We start from the raw sequence: 20,464 nt of genomic DNA on the forward strand, positions 1-20,464 counted from the left end.
TGTTAGGTTAACTCACTATGCAATGTTCACTGAACTGAAAGTTTTAAGACTCGCTTCAAACAGTAAATCAAAAAGTTTCGTACCAACTCAGAGGATCAACTAAAGTTTACCGATCTAATTTAGGCAACAGTTACATGAGCTTTCTGTAGCCACCTCACGCTCAGCTCAAAAACAGGCTCTGACACAAGGGGCAGCGGAATCAGAGGAGCGGAGAAATCAGTGTCCATATGCAGGTGGAAGCCGACAGTGTCTGTACTTTGGCAGAGTTGGTAAACAAAATCTGTGGTGCCCATGCAAATGACTGTTTATACATTACCCTGGCAGCAGGGTCCGCAACAAGACAGTTAGGGCTGCATCCTGGTGTGAGAACGCAGATCAAATCAGAATCCTGCACAGACAGCCAATCAGGAGCAGGAGCAGGTGACGAGCGGGGCTGGAGCAAACAGGATCTGAACGATGAGTCAGTGGAGGTGGAGTGAATTTAGGCCTGGGGGCAAGGAGGGGAAATAAAGGGCCTAACAGCATGAACCTGTGCTTTACTTCCTTGTGTGTGTGTGTGTGTGTGTGTGTGTGTGTGTGTTGTGGGGGGGTGGCTGTCTTACCACAGCTTTATTATTACTATTATTATTACTATACTATTACTATTATTATTATTACTACTATTATTATTATTATTATTGCAGCAGATCTTTACAAACTAACCTCGAGAAAAAACCTCACATTCATGAGTTTTCTTACACCACAGACACAGCACTGCTTCACAGGAGTAACGTTTACAATGCAGATTTAAATCTACATGACATTAAAGCTACTCTAAAGATATTAAAAACATTTTCAGATGTTTTATTCAATATTTCAGGCAGTTAATTCATATTTCAAGGATTACTTACCTCGTTTACTGTAGTTCCAAACTCTGGTGGACGCTTTGTGCGGTTCAGGTTTCATGGATTGGGGAATAAATGGGACATTTTGAAAGTCCAACAATGTTTACGCACTAGATCAAAGCTGAAAGGGGGCACTTTAATTTGTCACCAACTTCGTTATGTAAGTTCAGATTTACAACACGTGCGATTTTGGAATATCTTGCACTAAACAAATTGCAATTCATGCATAAATTGAATATGTTTGTTCTCTCTTTGGGCCAATCAGACATCCCAAAAGGGCCACATTTTGGGGAGCGCTGCTTTTTTATACTTTTACTATCTATTTACAGTTATTTTCTGTTACCTTCCTCACAATTTAATCATAACTTTTGAAATATGCCGAATTATTGTAACTTTATTCTTAATATTTTACAGCTTTCTCAATAATTTAAAAATAATTCAGGGCCCACTTCACATTTCGGTAACTGGAGGGCTGCATTCATGACAATTTACATAAACTTTTATAAAGGCTTATTAAAAATAAGGGTAACATGTTACTGTAGGGCACTGGCCGTAAGGCCTTATGACATCCAAAATAAGCTTATCATGACAATTGACATAACCCTCTATAACTGTTTATAAATGCGCATTCCAACAGGCATCATTCGCTAAAATTTACATTTGCCAGTTTTGATCAAAGTATGCTAAAGTAGTCTTTATGACAAATGGCGCCTATTGGAATAAGCCTTTATAAACATATATGTAGGGTTATGTCAGCTGTCACGATGAGCTTATGTATGTGTCATGTAGCCTTATGAACAAAACCCTACAGTAAAGTGGTACCAAAACAAGCATAAGTTGTCACAAAGGCTGCTTTTGAAAGTTTTCACCCCAGTAAGCATTATGACTGATTATAGGTTTGTCAGTGGCTATGAAGTGCTTATGAAGGTGTTGTGGAGTCTTATGAATGCAGCCCTTCAGTTCATTTTTTACAGCTTCCTACTAATTATTTCAAACCTGTGGAGATGCAAATAACTAGTATGTTGAATTCACCTGACACGTTTATCTGAAACCAGCTTTTACACCAACGAAAACGTTGATTCCAAACATACAGACTTCTTCATGTTCTTTATAGGTTCTTTAGTAAAGGCACTAGTGATGTACAGACCCATGACTCGTCTCGAACTTGAATAGTTCTTGTATGGTTAAATGGCTTTTCTCTACATACCTTTAAAAACGGTTGCACCATTGTTACCAGTCAAAGAACTCCTTTTGCATGCATGGGCGAAAACAGGGCCGATAAGGAAAAACGGGGCTTTTTTTAATTCAGTGGCAGTGCACTTGATACCTGCCAAGAGGTGTTAAAGGAGAAGAGGGTGTGCAACATAGAAACATCTGTATAATCTACCGTACACCTCATTTGTACAATGTCAATGTGCATTGATTATAACTGATTTTACAAACTGCACTGACACCTCATCACTCAAACACATTCATTTGACTGAAAGAGTAACATTCAGCAGGAATGCGCATTCGTGCGGCTACATGGAGGGGGTTACGAGAGCGAGAGAGAGAGAGAGAGAGAGAGAGAGAGAGAGAGAGAAAGAGAGAGAGAGAGAGAGAGAGAGAGAGATTTGTTTAGCAAATGAGCCATATGCAAACCAGCCTGCCCGAGGTCCTGCTGAATGGGTGTATTTAGTTGCAGGCAGTGGAGCAAGGCTGAGTCCTTATCACAACAAGGACTATCAAAGATGAAAATACTTACCTTCAAAAAAAACTGCCACTGAACTGTCTACAAGCCTGGTGGGCAGCCCAGCCTGGACACACACACCAATCACTTCAACCGCTTTAAACTGTATGAGCTTATTATTCAGTATGTGCTGTGAATTATCCAGTAACCGCTATGAAATTAGTACATAATTCATGTAGTTAATAGCCTGAGCAACTGAAGTCTGGACCTGCCAACATGTCGAGTTCAAGGCAGGTGTGCCCCAGATGTTCGTCTCGGGGAGCCGAAGTAAAATGTTTGTGGTGGGCCGAGAGACAAAAAGACGAAACAACGTGAAAACGCTTGTTTTTAATGCTGACTGACTACTTTATTAGGTGCATCTACCTTGTTTCTACACTCACTGTCCATTTGAGCAGGTAAACTTACCCGGTAGGTGCACTTTGTAGTCCTGCAATTACAGAGCATCTGTTTCTGAAGCCCATTCATTAATGGTGAAAATGAAACCCCACTCGTTAATAGTGAGGACCCTCACAGGACTGCCACTGTTTTTGAGTGATGGATCATTCTCAGCACTGCAGTGACACTGTCGTGGTGGTAGATGGGCTACAGTCTGTGACTGTAGAACTAGAAAGTCCACCTATATGGTCAGTGGGTCTAATGAAATGGACAAAGAGTCCAGTTTTCAAACATGATTTTATTAACATTGCATTGTAGTTTGTTGCCAAACAAAATGCTATTTGAAGGAAAACACACACACACACACACACACACACACACACACACACACACATATTCACAGTGAAATGTATATATATATATCCTGATTGGAGGATCAATCAGGATCGCTTTCTCTGTGGTATCTGCGGAGATAGAGTCTAACAAGCTCTCCCACTGGTTAGGACTACAGGAGCTGAACTGAAGGCCTAACCTTCAACATAACTAGAAACTGACAGTGAGTGGAACCAATCAATCAATCATGTCGTGGTTTATAATGGGTGGGGCTAATTTTTTAGCCCAATACGCATGAAATGTTCGTATGGATCGATGCTAACTCAGCGCTAATATACCACTAGAATCCCACAGGGGCGCTAGCAGAAATTAGCACTACTGCAGAAATATGTTTGACCCAGTTTTGACATTTATGGCCTGAATGCCACAGACCAACTTTGGCCTGTTTAAGGGGTTAAATTACACTTTGCGTTACAGTTTAATGAAATGATGTTTTAATTACTTCAAAATGAAAATCTCCTCTTCTCAAACATTTATTGGCTGGATGCTGTGCTGGCATGTCTTGGTAAAATGCCAGTTAGTCACACTGTTGGCATTGCCTGAAGCTATTTCTGACGATTAAAACTCTGGCAAACATGAATACAGAAACAATAAGGACCAAAAAGTCCCTTACATATATTTTCCTCACAATTATGACCTGCTTACTTTGATGCTTTTGCATCAAGGCCCAAAACGTGCAGCAATATCATTTACATATCGTGCGTTTTTGCCTGTTCATACAGTCGCACATATGACAACTTAGCGGCTGGTTGATAAGTGACAGCAATTTAGGTCTTGTGCACTTTAGAACTCCTCTCTACACAGCTGAGGCCTACTGATCCCATACAAAGCGTCTGTCATCGAGTTTTATGGGCGATGGAGAGAAGCCACAGAGAGAGAAAGCCTCCTAAAGCCAGCACAGTGATCGCTCTGCAGGACCAGAGACACACGGATTACTTAGTGCTGTGGAGATAAAAGACAATCATCATTTAAATCCACTGGGACGATTATTAAGTTGCAATACATTTACAAAGGGGAACTGCACCTACAGTATCTCACAAAAGTGAGTGCACCCCTCCCCTCACATTTCCGCAAATATTTCATTATATCTTTTCATGGGACGACACTATAGAAATAAAACATGGATATAACTTAAAGTGGTCAGTGTGCAGCTTGTATAGCAGTGCAGATTTACTGGCCTCTGAAAAGAACAACACACAGACGTTAACGTCTAAATAGCTGGCAGCACAAGTGAGTCCACCTCACAGTGAATGTGTCCAAATTGTGCCCAGTTGTGTCATCGTCCCTCCCTGGTGTCGTGTGACTCGTTAGAGTTACAGGGTTCCAGGTGTGAATGGGGAGCAGGGCTGTTAAATTTGGTGTTTTGGGTACAATTCACTCACACTGACCACTGGACATTCAACATGACACCTCATGGCAAAGAATCTCTGAGGATGTGAGAAGTAGAATTGTTGCTCTCCACAAAGACGCCTAGGCTATAAGAAGACTAACACCCTGAAACTGAGCTATAGCATGGTGGCTAAGGTCATACAGCGGTTTTACAGGACAGGTTCCACTTGGAACAGGCCTCGCCAGGGTCGACCGAAGAAGTTGAGTCCACACGTTCAGCGTCATATCCAGAGGTTGGCTTCAAAGAATAGATGCATGAGTGCTGCCAGCATTGCTGCAGAGGTTGAAGAAGTGGGAAGTCAGCCTGTCAGTGCTCAGACCACACGCCGCACAATGCATCAACTCAGTCTGCATGGCCATCGTCCCAGAAGGACGCCTCTTCTGAAGCTGACGCACAAGAAAGCCCGGAAACAGTTTGCTGAAGATAAGCAGGCCAAGAACATGGATAACTTCAACCATGTCCTGTGGTCTGATGAGACCAAGATAAACTTGTTTGGCTCAGATGGTGTCCAGCATGTGTGGTGGCACCCTGGTGAGAAGTACCAAGGCAACTGTCTGTTGCCTACGGTCAAGCATGGTGGTGGTAGCATCACGGTCTGGGGCTGCATGAGTGCTGTAGGCACTGGGAAGCGGCAGTTCAATGAGGGAAACATGAATTCCAACATGTGCTGTGACCTTCTGAAGCAGAGCGTGATCCCCTCCCTTCGGGAACTGCACCGCATGGCAGTTTTCCAACACGATAACAATCCCAAACACCTCCAAGATAACAACCGCCTTTCTGAAGGTAAACGTGATGGACTGGCCAAGTATGTCTCCACACCTGAACCCAATGGAGCACCTGTGGGGCATCCTCAAGCGGAAGGAGGAGAAGTGCAAGGCGTCTAACATCCACCAGCTCCGTGATGCCGTGATGGAGGAGTGGAAGAGGATTCGAGTAGCAACCTGTGCAGCTCTGGTGAATTCCATGCCTAAGAGGGTTCAGGTCTTTCTAGATAATAATGATGGTCACACAAAATAGTGACCCTTTGGGCACAATTTGGACACGTTCACTGTGAGGTGGACTCACTTGTGCTGCCAGCTATTTAGACGTTAACGTCTGTGTGGTGTTCTTTTCAGAGGGCAGTAAATCTGCACTGCTATACAAGCTGCACCACTTTAAGTTATATCCAAGTTTCATTTCTATAGTGTCTATAATATCATTTTCTATCGTCCCATGAAAAGATATCATAAGATATTTGCAGAAATGTGAGGGGTGCGCTCACTTTTGTGAGATACTTGTTTTACTATTTCAAATTTTCTGCATGAATCAGTCATTGAGATGTAAACAAATATGCTTTGGACCCATTCTATTTGTTATTCAAACCCACCAACTTCTGGGTTTTAACATGTAATGTTTGTAATAATGAAATATTTAAAAAATATATCAAAGAAATATTTTGTTCTTTGGTTAATAACATCCTACATGTACCACTCTGCCACGAATGGGTTTAAAAAAATGTTTTAGGCCAAAATCTTACCTGAAAACTAGATCAATCATCAACTAATGTCTCAGGCATCAACTGTTCCACATAAAAACACTATGTGAGGTTGCTGTGAAGGGGAATTAAATACTTCAACACTGTTGTCACTAAGGAAATTTTGGAAAATGGACGGAATGTCCCTTTAAAAGAACACTGTAAACTTTAAATATTGAGTTTACCTTGGGAAAAATGTTGGAACGTTTTTTTTTTAAAGTAAATTCATTCATTTCACGTCTTTAAATTGATTGTAAACTGTTCATTCTTGGGCAAAGCAGTACAAACATTCTGACGTTTATATGAAGCTTTTGCTTAAGCAACTCAGTTTGTTCAAAAATAAGCAAACTTGCTTTACTACCTCCTAGTAAAGTATCATGTTATTTGAAGTGAAGCTTTGGGCGACTCAGATTTGACACTTGAAACATTATTATTGTTATTATTATAATTTGTAGGCAATAATGCCAGTAATTAGACCAGTGTAAGCTACTGAGAGCCAAACAGTGCGTGAGTTTGGGCTCAGACGCAGTTTCTTTTGTCTTTTTCTGGACACAGGAAACGTATGGGCTTGCGTTCAGCAGGGTGTTACATGGTTGATATTACGTGATTGACACGTATTACACAGCACACAGTTGCTGAGATCACTGAAGGCTGTGTGTTCGTGGTAAAACAAACAGTCATGCATTTCTAGAGCCTGATGGTCTGACGACAGGAAACGAGAACAGCACGAATGGCGCGGGGCAGAAGAGTCAGAAGCTTTTCAGACAAAACTTGTAGACAGAGAGAGAGAGAGAGAGAGAGAGGGCCAGACACAAGCACAACAGTGAAATCTGGAGGGTCCAGGCCTCTGGGAACAGGCTGGTCTCTGATGGAGCAGTGATAGGCTTATCTGGCCTTCTTCAGGCTCTAACGGTCAGAACATGCCGGCCGTGGCTGAGGGAGGAGCTCCAGCCGGGACGCAGAGATAGAACCAAGTGCTGGAGTAATCAGAGAGCAACACGGCTCGAAGGACACATCCTCCTCTCTCCACAGGCACCCACAGATTGGCACTTGCAATCCACCCTTCGTCCATCCGGCCATCCATCCGCCTGCCCTCTATGCCCTTAAGAACAGGCTAGGAGGCCCCAGGTCCTTATCTGAGTCCAGTCCCAATGCACAGCTTGTGACAGATGCCAAAGTTGCCGCACACCAAAAATAAATCCCTTAAACGAAGCTGTAGGAAGCTGTAGTGACTCTTCATACTTGAAATGTTCCTACATCGCTCTAGGAAAAAGCTGTAATTGGTATAGAACAAGGCTGCCCGGTGCGAGGCCCAAAGGAAGTTTGATTTGGCCCACCAGAAGGTTGTCCAACCTTCCCACCCTCTTGGCCGATGAGAGAACGCTTATTGTATACACAACTTATTTTTCCCCTACATTTCAAAACATAAACTTACCACAAAATCATACAATTGGCATTGACTGCAGTCGAATATTACGAGCTGGTTAGCTAGACATCTACTTGCTTTATAGAACACTTGATTTAATTTAACGAAGGACTGGTTAGATACACTGGGCACTGGATGGCAATTGGACTTCCTTGAGAAGAGCTTTGGAAATGGCTAAGCTAAAGGCTAACACACATATCTTCTAAGCCACTTATCCTTCTGGGTCACTGGAGCCTATCCCAGCTGTAACTGGGACAGCCCTGGACAGGTCTCCAGTCCACTGCAGGGCAGACATATACATTCACTCCCACACACACACATTCACATCTAGGGGCAATGTAGCGTGTCCAGTCGGCCTGACTGCATATCTTTGGACTGTGGGACAAAACCGGAGAAGCCCACGCAGACGCAGGGAGAACATGCAAACTCCACACAGAAAGGACCCTGGTCACCCGGCCGGGGAATCGAACCCAGGCCCTCCTCGCTGTGAGGAGACAGCGCTGTGCCGCCAAGCCGCCTCTAATAGCTAACCGATGCACGTCAAATCACATGGATTGTTTGATCATTTGTATTTATTCAAATGTTAGTGTTATTTTTTGAACATGTAAACACGTTCTGGCTAGAGAGGTGGCTTTATGCATCATGTGCTCAGATACATAAGACTTTTGTACAGTACTGTTTTTGTGTGTACCTGGATTAGACTTTCAGCTTTATTAGAAAGAGAAGGCATTTCTGCTCCTGTTAAAAAAAAAAAACACTATTTTTTTCTCTTTAAAAATATCTGCATAATTAAACGATTAATATGTAAACACATTTATGGTGTGCGGTGTGAAAAGCTCTGTTAAGTCAGAATTGTTCACAGTGGTGGTGATAGGAACCAGACGTCTGGGGAATTTCAACGCCTCCGAAACTTACCTCATGGTTAAGAACGCACTGCCTGAAGGCTGATATGTTGTTTGACAGTCGTTTAGACATAATGCTGTGGCTTAAAATACATTTTGTCAAATCCATTCATGGCGGAGGGCTACGCGTAGGGCGTTATGAGGCAAAATAGTCCCTAAAGAAAATGTATTTTTATTATGATTCACCGCTATTTTATCATTTGAAGCTCATGTAGGTTCACTGGTAGAACACTGTAAACAACACTGATAGTGCAATAAATAAAATGTCTCTATTTGTGTTGTAGACATTGTGACGCCTGGTTCCTATCACCACCACTGTAAAGAAATCCGACTGGGTTTCTCTACAGTGAACGACTTCACACCAAACCCCACTTTAATTTTCAAGTATGAAAAATTATTACCATTTGAAAAACGGCTGGAGTTGCTACTTAAAATGGTCACACAGCATCACAGTAAGTCTCAGTGGACACAGACGTTTTCAAATATATAAGCTTTATGGAAATAAGCAGCAATAAACAAGCTGGCATTTCTCAGGCAGACCTAACGTTTGCTTTTACAGATTTATATTTCTTTCTGCTTAGAAAAGCATTTGATTGCCTGCATGTGTGAGTTTGCTCAGCTCTGACCCCAACTGAGACACTTCTGACCTCATGTGGACATAAAGAGGAACTGAGACTCCCTGATCGGCATTATAATTAGAGAAATACAACACAGAAATTAGGCAAGGTCCCAATTTCAACAGATTTCGGACACAGTAAGACAGTAATTACATAGATAAAGGAGGTTTTATTTATTATTTGTGTACAAACAGAGGCTGCAAATGCCTTCCAAACTGGGTCTTCAGAGTGCAGTATCCCTTTTTTTACAGCTCTATATCCAGAACACCAGCACATCAGCAAGAAAGATCAAGGTCAATAATGCAGGAGACATTCGCACCCCAGCACTTGTCCAAAAAATCTCCATAATTATCCTCAAAGTTCAAGCATTTAACGCAAACGAGGATAACGTATAGAGACCTGACAGTTGCCTGTGAAATAAAATCTTTCAAAATGTCTTGCAAACAGTTTCTGGATATGCGGAAATTATTATTTGTGATATTATGCAACATCCTACAGTTACAAAACCAAATAGAAATGTTCCGTACTACAGTTCAGGAGTGGCATCCTAACGGGCTGAAGTTGCTGATAGTTAAACCGTGCTTGTGTTGGGGCTTCAACACGTGCTCAAAACCACAGATTACTCCCCAACTCCAGGTAACGTGGAGTCTGAGCGGACTGAAACCAACAAACTCTACACTAGACATGTCTTCAGATCAGATTGTGTACATTGCTCTTTGATAAATAGAAGCTTGAATTCGGCAACAAAGCTTCCCCAAAAACACAGGAGAAGAGACAATCCTTTCTTAAATAAATTATTTGTTATCCTTCTCCTCAATCGGAGTCTATTTCTATATGTCATTTAACATTTAACAACTAACAGCACAATAAATAAAGAAATAATCACAATTTTAAGGTCCTGCGTCGTCTAATTGCGCTTCCTCCTGAGCTCCAGCACTGGGCAAAAGTCAGACTGCTCTTCGTTTTTTTTACATTTCCAGTCAAATTAAGCCATTAAGGGCATTCAATTTTCAAAAAAAGGAGAAAACAGATATTTAGCAAGAGCCCAAAGACTTCACATATGGCCTTATCAGTGTGTGTGTCCACTCTTTAACCTTCAGGTGACTTTTTTCCACACCTCCACAAGTTGGTTGTACTTTTGGCTGATCCACTTAATCCAAACACATTCAGTGATTTTGGGGTCTGGACTTCTTGCTTCTTTTCTCAGTGAGGTTCTTCTCTACAGCTACACGTCCTTTCAGACCCATAGTGCTGAGTGGTCTTCTCACAGTGGCAGGATGGATGTGTGGATATTTCCAGATCAGAAGCAGCTTGATCTTCTCCTCTCTCTCAGAGATGAAAGCTTTAGTGCTGTTTATCTGATGGGGACAGTGTTGCTGATCTACCAGCTCTTCCAGGTGGTTGTTAGGAGCCACACTGTCTCGGAAGCTTTCAAACCTTTTATTGAACTGCTGGTTTTTTCCAGTGGATGATCACCTCTTATATGTCCTGCAAATTGAGTAACGTATGCAGTGGCTGTCTTGACTGGAAATAGCCTCTAACTTTTGCACAGTACTGCACCAAAAGAGATGCAGACTCTCAGCTGTGGTGGTTTAGCGTTCAGGAATCATCGATGCTGATTTGTACATTTTACAATTTCAAAGAATACAATTTCCCCAGTTGCTTGTACAGTACACCTCTGTATGCAGCCATACATTTTCCAATCATCCCATATCAGAACAGAACATGAACGTATGAATGTGGGATGGGAGTAAAAAAAACTGACAGGTGATCTTCATTAAGCGAACGAAACAGAACAGCAGTCAAAACGACCCTCAAGACAACGTTACAAACCAAGAGACAGACGATTCAGATCATGTGAATGCACTTTTACGGTACCCAGGTACTTTAGAGTAAAACACAAAGCCCTGTCACTTCTGTCTCAGCCAACACATCCCGACTCGCAACCATGACACGGCCTTCTGCGCAGTAGCAAGAAACACAAACAAAACTTATATCAAAACAAAACAACATGTTTTAATCAATAAACATGCCTGCATGTTAAATAAAGTAACTAAAGCATAATTAAGTTCCTTAATTAGAAATAACAAAAATTAAGAGCATCAATTTTCACCTGTATGACCAAAACTTGACTGCTATGAATACAGAGTACAGACAGGGGGCGCTAGCTGGCACAGCAGAAAGTGGCTGCTGCGTAATGTGTCTCTTCAAAGCAACCTGAAGGAAACCAGGGGACAAAAACGAGTGCCGTCCTCACTTTTGGTCATGACACGACATTTAAGAGAAATGTACTGTCTGCTATATATAGAGTTAGACACATACTGTAACTTCTTACACAAAGACAGAGAGGCACTGTAGTATAGTACTAAAAAAAGAAGAAAACAGGACGAACACATCGCCAGGGCTTCTACACGTCCGTATGGACCCTGCTGCACAGGTCTGTGCTGAGGCTGTGGTCTGCAGAGAGGTGCTGGACACGAAAGACACGAATGATTTGACAGTTTTACAGCAAAGTCTGTCCTACGAACTCTTCTTCATGCAGGTTTAAACCAGTATGAGCGCTTTAAAGCCGAAATCCACCCTTTTTTTGTCTAAGGTTGAGATGCAAACAAGGTCATTCATAGAGGTTTGATGTGAAGCAGTTAATTGAGGAGAAACGCACTCAGGTTTGCTTTACAGTGGTGGTGATAGGAACCAGGCGTCACCATGTCTACAACACAAATGTAGCCGTGTTCTGGCTTATTACCACCACTGTGAACAATTCTGACTCTGAGTTTCTCTACATTTATTCATATTTATGGCATTCGGCTGACGCTCTTATCCAGAGCGACTTGCAATTAGATTATTGTTACACAGGGAGGCGAAGGAGGTGTTGGGAGTCTTGCCCAAGGACTCTTATTGGTATAGGGTAGGGTGTTCACCCAGGTGGGGATTGAACCCCAGTCTACAGCCTGGAAGGCAGAGGTGTTATCCACTACACTAACCAACCACAATGGAGCATTGAGGGGAAAGTTCCCCTTTAACCCCAGGCTTATACCTTAATAAGGCCTGCTATTCAATATCAACAGGGGCTGAAATGCAAACCGGTTTTCTTAGCTTATAGAAGTGTGTAATAAAACTTTGGGCCCTGGCCTTTAGAGAGTTAACTGAAAAAATATTGATTATCTGTAAAGCAAAACACAAATATAGCCAGTGAATCTACACATGTCTGTGTTTCTCTATCCTAATACTGGCCAAATAGTGGTAAAATTGGAAGGGAAAAAAAAAACGTTCTTTATTGTCCTCCTTTCTGCCATTTATGGACTTCCAAAACGTTTTCTCTAAACTATCGTAAAACGTCTCAGGCACCAGGCAGAGTATTCATCCTGTATTTTGTCTCATGATTTTCTGTGAGGGGGCTTTTAAAGGCATTAAACTCTTTAGACGTCTGGTTCCTACCACCGCCACTCTACACCCCTCTGTGTGCATCTTAACCACTTAGGCAAAAATGTAGAAAAATCGGTGGAATTTCCCTTTAAGGCACGCTGTGTCCTTCACTGGATGGATCCTCTTGTGGACTTTAAGGGACAGGACACTGTTCTCTAGGCTACACTGACAAGATTATCAAAGTTAGCATCAAACCGAACACTGAAAGTAGGTGAAAGGTCGCTCCAGTCTCAGGTTACTAGACACTTCGTTACTACGAAGGATGAAGCCAATATCAAATAAAAGCACAAGACAGCCTTATTAATGTCCCAAAATAAATAATCATAGAAATTTCAATGAGAATTATTATTATTATTTTTTAAAATCATGAAATCACCAAAGAAATAGTTAAAAAAAATGTAATATGTACATACATGTTTATGCAAGACGCCCTAAAATACAAAAACGTGTTGGCAGGACACAAAATAACACACGGTGAAACAGAAATGAAACCGAAATCAAAAGCTTGGTGAACTATTGCTTATAAGAGCCGTGAGGGGCCGAATCAGAACAGCTGCACTACAATCAAAAAGAAACCAGAGAGACTCAGAAAGCACGGCGAAATATTTCAGCGCTCCTTTTCCTACATCCGAACAGTGTAAGGGAATGTTCTTTACTCTTTAAAAAGCCAAGTGTTCCCACTGACCAGTGCACACCAGCTGCAAAGTGACTAGACGTTTGCTGCTCTCGTCACGTCATCCTTAACGCGGCTGCTTCGGTATTGCTTGGATGAGGCTTTGTATGACTCAGCTGTCACCACTTCAACACTGACAACAGATGGAGATTTATAACTTATATATCCTAACTTGAATTGAATGACCAGAAAAAGCCCTAAGAGCTGGATTTAAGCAAGCCTCCTTTATTTTTAGCTGCAACGACCAGCAGTGGAAATCAACACGGACTCTGCAATGCCACGGAGCACTATAGAACTGCAGCAGCAGAGACGCAGTACAGTGCTGTAGCACCTAGCAGCGGGAGGGGTGGCGGAGACACAGCACGGGAAAAACAATAAAAGAAAAAGAAACGAGCCGTGTGGGGGCAGTAGACTCGGAGAGAGGCAGTCCACGGTCGCTGGCCGATCTGACCGAGTGAAGGCTTGTGTAAGGGATAAGGGATACGAGGATACAGCACTGGCCTTAAGCCCACAGTCTACACAGTTCCTGACCGAAGAGCGAAGGGGCAGAGCAGAGGACTAACGTTCAGAAAAACACGAAGCTGCGTCAGGATACACTGGAGAGAGAGTTAGTATTGTCATCCATGGCGGCAGTGCCCTCTAGTGACCGGTAAGGAGGACAAAAGAGAGAGCCCAATCATTCCTGCTACTGTCCAGCAGGGTTCTCCCTCTTCCCTCAATCCAGGGTGCAGTGGGCGAAGAGCTGTCGGAGAGGCTTCTGGACACCCCATCACCACCACCACCCCCCACCCCCCCCAGTCTACACCTCCGTGGAAAAGAGGATGCTCTGTCTCTTGCTGTCTGGTGTGGGAATGGTCTCCAGCTGCAGGAAGTACAACAACACTTGCACCTAAAGCGGAAAATAAATAAATAAATGAATTTGAATAGAGAAAAAGTGCATATTAGACAATATTAGGCAATAAATGTAGTCCGGAATGTGAGTGAGCCTATACACTGATCAGGCACAACATGATGACCATCTCCTCGTTTCTGCGCTCACTGTCCACTTTATCAGCTCCACTTACTGTATAGCTGGACTTTGTAGTTCTAGAGTTACAGACTGTAGTCCATCAGTTTCTCTGAGACTCTGTTACCCTGTTCTTCAGTGGTCAGGACCCCCATGGACCCTCACAGAGCAAGTACTGTTTGGGTGGTGGATCATTCTCAGCACTGCAGTAACACTGATATGGTGGTAGTGTGTTAGTGTGTGTTGTGCTGGTCTGAGTGGATCAGACACAGCAGTGCTGCTGGAGTTTTTAAACACTGTGTCCACTCACTGTCCGCTCTATTAGACGCTCCTACCTTGTCGGTCCATCTTGTAGATGTAAAGTCAGAGACGACAGCTCATCTGCTGCTGCACAGTTTGTGTTGGTCATCCTCTAGACCTTCATCAGTGGTCACAGGACGCTGTTGGCTGGATATTTTTGGTTGGTGGACTATTCTCAGTCCAGCAGTGACACTGAGGTATTTCAAAAACTGCAGCAGCACTGCTGTGTCTGATCCACTCGCACCAGCACAACACACACTAACACACCACCACCACGTCAGTGTTACTGCAGAGCTAAGAATGAATTTGTAGAACTACAAAGTGCAGCTATACAGTAAGTGGAGCTGATAAACTGCACAGTGAGCGTAGAAACGAGGAGGTGGTCATCATGTTATGCTTGATCAGTGAATGCCCTGTTCCACTGCTTACAACAGTAATTTAACCACAGCTTATTCATTAGCATGTAGACCCATGGTTCTCAAATCAAGACCCCAAGCCGGCCCTTTTTAGCTCTTACCCAGCTCCAAGCACACCTTGTAGAACCCTAGTACTGTATTAATTTCTTAATAATGCACAAAACCTTAAAATGCAATAAAACATGTACTTAACTTGGTTAAAAAGTCATAAAACCCAATCATGTAATGACTTACCAATAATGTAAAACACATTATTACATTACAGGGATATAATTACATTTTCGGGTTCACCATATCTTATGACTTATTATCTTATTGGAAATGTTCAATATTTGTAAGTAATTCATTATTGCTCAAACTTGTTGTTAAAATGGACAATGTAATATTTTCAAGAGCAGTTACAAAAGGTCCCCTACAGTACTTTTGTGCTTTTGAATCAACCCAGCCTAGAACAAGGGTAGCATCAGACTAGGCCCCATCCCATTTCACCCCTCGCCCCTACCACTTAGCCCTCTGATTTACGCATTTAAATCTAGGGGTAGGGTGTCCTGATTCTTTTTGATTCTGGGGCGCATAGGGTGCAGAGGTCACCAACTTTCTGCAGAGTCAATCGCTACAGACCTCCAAACTTCATGTGGCCTTCAGATCAGCTCAAGAACAGCGTAGAGAGCTTCATGGAATGGGTTTCCATGGCCGAGCAGCTGCATCCAAGCCTATAATCACCAAGTGCAATGCAAAGCGGGGAATGCAGTGGTGTAAAGCGCCGCCACTGGACTCTAGAGCAGTGGAGACGTGTTCTCTGGAGCGACGAATCACACTTGTCCGTCTGGTAATGTGATGTACGAGTCTGGGTTTGGCGGTTGCCAGGAGACGGTACTTGTCTGACTGCATTGCACCGAGTGTAAAGTTTGGTGGAGGGGGGATCATGGTGTGGGGTTGTTTTTCAGGAGTTGGGCTCGGCCCCTTAGTTCCAGTGAAAGGAACTCTTAAACTTCAGCACCAAGAGATTTTGGACAATTTCAAGCTCCCAACTTTGTGGGAACAGTTTGGGGACGGCCCCTTCCTGCAAGCTAGGCCTTCTCATCCAACATCAGTGTCTGACCTCACACATACTCTTCTTGAAGAGCGGTCAAAAATTCCCATAAACACACTCCTAACCCTTGTGAAAAGCCTTCCCAGAAGAGCTGAAGCTGTTATAGCTGCAAAGGGTGGGCTTACGTCATATTAAACCCTATGGATTAAGAATGGGATCTCATTCAAGGTCATATGTGTGTGAAGCCAGACAAACGAATACTTTTGGCAATATAGTATATCATCGAGGAATTAGGGATGGCAACAATAAATGTTACATCCCCCCCTCTTTGAAGGCGTATGATCCCTAAATGTAACTAAAGCCCAGCAGTGAGGAGCTGAACTTTCCCCTCCTCTGCTGTCCCTGCAGACGGGCAGGGTCGCCTACAGATCAGCGCTTGTAGCTGTTAATGAAGTGATGCTCTTTTTATCTGAGGGGTCCATTTCAGAGAGGAAGATTTCGACCACTACCCCTGTAACTCAGTTCCAAGGTGGCACTTGAAAACAAGGGGTAGGAGCAAACATAAGAAACGGGATTGGGCCAAAATCTTAGAAGAGTTCAGTCTTTCAGAAAGAGGCTCCATTTTTAAGACTTCTGGTCAAGCTGGTCTTGGTTGAAACTGTAACATAACCCAGTCTGGAAAAATTAATAATGTCTAATGAACAGTAAAATCAGTTAAATGTGACCAGAACAAAAGATGTCCAACACTGGAATCTTTTCTTCTTCTCAACAATAAGGTGATACGTGCGGTCACCTTGAAAATATAATGAATTTCCAGTAATGTTATAACGTATTACATTATCAGTACAAATCTTATTAGAATATCAGTTAGGACACTGCATTCAATTACTGTTTTTTATTACATTTTTAATCAAATTCAAGAGCAAAATTATAACCCTAGCGGCTATTACATTATTGGGGAATGATTGCATTGTTGGGTTCTGCTCACCAAGCTGAAGACTGAACACCTAGTGCAGATGTGTTGCAAGCAAAAATGCATTTCGAGGTTTCAGAACTGGTTTCAAACAGCATCAAAAGCATGTAGCAGAACTTATTATCCATCTAAAAAACAAGCACTTTTATAATACACCCCATGCAGCAACTATTTACCAGAAACAGCTGTCTCTTTTCTGAGAATGTTAAATTATACAAGGGGATGTTATTTGGGCCTTACCTTTCAAGACTTGAAGAAACCCTTAATCACAGGGTCCTTGTTGTCAATGTTAAATTTTTATCCCTAATGCTATTAAATCGATGAAATCCAGAGAGTTAATATGAATAGAGGACTGTTGCCGGCTATTAGCTGCGTTGGTGTACCTCAGGGATCAATTCTGGGGCCTCTTTTATTCAGTACTTATATAAACGAGTCGCCCACAGTTTATAGGGACAACTATATGGACATGACACTGTAATTTGTGTGAGCAATGTCTAAACAACAACCACCACATGTGCTTACTGCAGCGATGCTTCAGGTTATACAGTGGCTAAACGATTCTTGATAAACGATATATTTTTTTTTTCTTTTCTTTTCCTAAAGAAAAGAGTTCAACAACTCCTACAATTCTGCTTCTGCTCCATACCACTCACATATTCCCATACCTGTACTAGAGTCATTAAAAAAAGGTGGAGCTGCAACGTTTCAGCCAATGTCTTCTCAAGATGCTATGATATGATGTCATAAAATAGCTGCAAAGCAAGTTTGTTCTGAACATATAGTTTGGTTGGCAATTCACTAACTTGAGATTTCTTTACACTCACGTGAGACTCACGTGAGAAAACCATGAGCGTTGGCAAGACACGACAGCTTAATTTGACATCTGACTCAGAGAGAGGTCGTGTAGACCCTCTCCCCTCGTTTCTGTACAGCCTGAGCAAGGCTGCTCTAAAAAAGTCACCAAATGTCACGTCCAGCTTTGACAGTACCTGTGACATGACCTCCAATGACCAGCTGTCGCCCATGGTGATGGGCTGCGTGGGGTTGGTAGGAATTTTGCTGTCTTTCTCCGCTGGACGCAGCAGGGTCGGCCCAAAAACAGTGGCCAGGTTGTGAAGAGACATCTTGTTGATGCTTTCCTTTTCCGCAACCCTGAGAGAACGATCGGGGAGTAGACAGAACGAGGGAGGCAAAGAGAAAAGGAGTGTGAAAGAGCGATGAAGTAGTGAGTGACTCAAAATAGCATGCATGCCAGGACAAGATGCACCGGCTGTTTCTTAGTAGTTATGGGACGACTCACTGATTTGATTTATTTTATTAATTATCAATGACGATAAAATTTGTATCTTTTTTATTTCCATTCTTAGCACCATGTGTGCCGATCCATTCTCGGAAACTAGTTCTAGTATTACTTTATCTACTTACATGAATGAATGACGCCTGGAGACACACATAGAAAAAAACCTTCAGAAGCATTTTTTGTGTTTAAGTAAAATTTAAAGGGTAAATATTCTATATTTTCACTGTTTTGTAATCCCCCCCCCTTTGTGTGGTTTTATGTACCAAATATACTCATTGTTCATTTTTAAATGACCACTTTGCGAATTCCATCCTTAGAATTAACCAGACTTTTTTAGTTACTGTACCTTTAAAATTGATGTAATATGTAAACGAGGTCTGTTCTCATTGGCTGCCCTGTACTATGTCTCGCTCAAAAAGCAGTCTGGACTGAAACACTCCTTTTAAGTCCAGTGAGAGTGGGCAGAGTACACTGCAAACTGTAGAATGAATAGGTAGATGGATCCTGCCCTGCTGGGCTGCAGGCTCCAGTATTTAAATTCCTATGTAGTGCACCATGTAGGGAGCAGGGTACCATTTGAGACTCAGCCCCAGCACAAGAAGAGGGACGCCGCTGAATTGGTGCTAAATAAGACTCGCGGTGGTGACCAAAAAGTACTTACAGAGTGAAAGTTTCTTGCACCGAACAGTGCCGTGTTATCATATGTTCACTGTTATACGACAAAAAGTTGAAAAAGTTCATAAAATGACCGCAGTCCACAGTGATGGGTGACCAAACGTTCTCCTCACTCAGCGGTCCAAGGTCGCTTGGCAACAATACCGTACTCTAAAGGAACTACATTTTTCGGCGGAATACTTATGTATCTCAATTATTATTGATAATAACTTAAACTATTTACTAAAAAATGGGTAGTTTATCATATTTTATGTTGGCCGTCATTTTTTAAAAGCAATAAGCCACTTGAGGCTTCGCGTCATGCCTAAAAACACAGCGATAAAATCACAGTAACGCGCAGCTTCTCGTGGCTTACTGCTTTAATACTCTTCTCATGACATCACAAAACAAGGGCTCTATTTGTAGCTTAATTTCCATACATGCATTGAATGGACTGGTAAGTGAATATGTCTTAAAACAAAGTCTTCACACGACATCAAACCCTTTTATTTTAAAAAAAGCGAGGAAAACGTGGATCACCATGATGTGGGACCTTTAATGTTTAGCCGTCGTGAGGTCTTTGTGTTAAGGCAAGATGAGAATATCAAGCCTGGTGCACTTTTAATGTAACACTGGGAACATGAAAAGAAGGCCCAGGTTAAGAAGAACTTAATTCATTGAACAGTAATGCAGATAAAGTTCTTTTTCTTTTAGCCAGTGCGATACGACGCAGATCACGATGAACTGACTCACGAGAGAATCACTGAATTTTCCATTTTCAATTTAGTTTTCTAGTAAAACTGGCTCTTGGAAATTGCAGGCACAGTGCCAGCTTGATGACAAAATGGCAAACATTTCTTCCCTAAGAAGTGAAGCGAACGGCAAGTGGAGTCACGAGAGTCCTCACCTCTTCAGGTGATCCAGTAAGAAGAGGAAAGTGACCAGGTTGGGCTCAGGCAGAGACAGCAGCAGGTTCAGCATGCAACTCTCTTTAGCCACACTGTCTGAAAGGGCTGCACAGAGATCAACAGCTGTTCAAATAAACCTTCTGAAACTCCAAAAAGATGAGTTTAACATTTACAGGTGCATAAATAGATTTTTACACTGACAAACTAAAAAAAAGCATTACATTTTTCTTGGAACATTTCTTGGTCATTTTTATGGTTTTAAGTGTAAATGTGCTGACACTAAAGGTTCTTTGCCGTTTCATCTGTGTGCCAGTAAAACATGGTGTGTAAACAATAAGTGCTTACACTGTCTACTGGACCAAAATTAACCGCATGCATCAATTCTTTTCTAATACTTGGTAGCGTGTCCAATGCCTTAATAACAACATCAATGCTGCGAGGTAAAGATTAAAGCAGTCTGAGAATCCTGGTCATTTTAGTCCACTCTTTAATGGACTGGGGGCATGTTTCAGCATTTCATCTGCTTCCCAATTTAGATTAGGAATT

At 42.3% G+C, this 20,464-nt stretch overlaps 1 protein-coding gene across 1 annotated transcript in view; it reads right to left on the bottom strand.

Annotated features, from left to right (window-relative positions):
- Positions 1 to 13,533: 13,533 nt before the first annotated feature.
- The window catches only part of bcr (BCR activator of RhoGEF and GTPase), a 170,115-nt gene continuing 163,184 nt past the window's right edge, over positions 13,534 to 20,464 (bottom strand). Inside the window, exons 21-23 of the mRNA XM_017725097.2 lie at positions 19,918 to 20,023; positions 18,046 to 18,208; positions 13,534 to 14,217 (exon numbers count right to left, since the gene is read on the bottom strand). Coding sequence (XP_017580586.1) covers positions 14,128 to 14,217; positions 18,046 to 18,208; positions 19,918 to 20,023 — 359 coding nt within the window. The 3' untranslated portion in view covers positions 13,534 to 14,127. The remainder of the gene's footprint in view (positions 14,218 to 18,045; positions 18,209 to 19,917; positions 20,024 to 20,464) is intronic.

Source organism: Pygocentrus nattereri, chromosome 16, assembly GCF_015220715.1.
Source record: "Pygocentrus nattereri isolate fPygNat1 chromosome 16, fPygNat1.pri, whole genome shotgun sequence".
NCBI classification, from domain to species: Eukaryota; Metazoa; Chordata; class Actinopteri; order Characiformes; family Serrasalmidae; genus Pygocentrus; species Pygocentrus nattereri.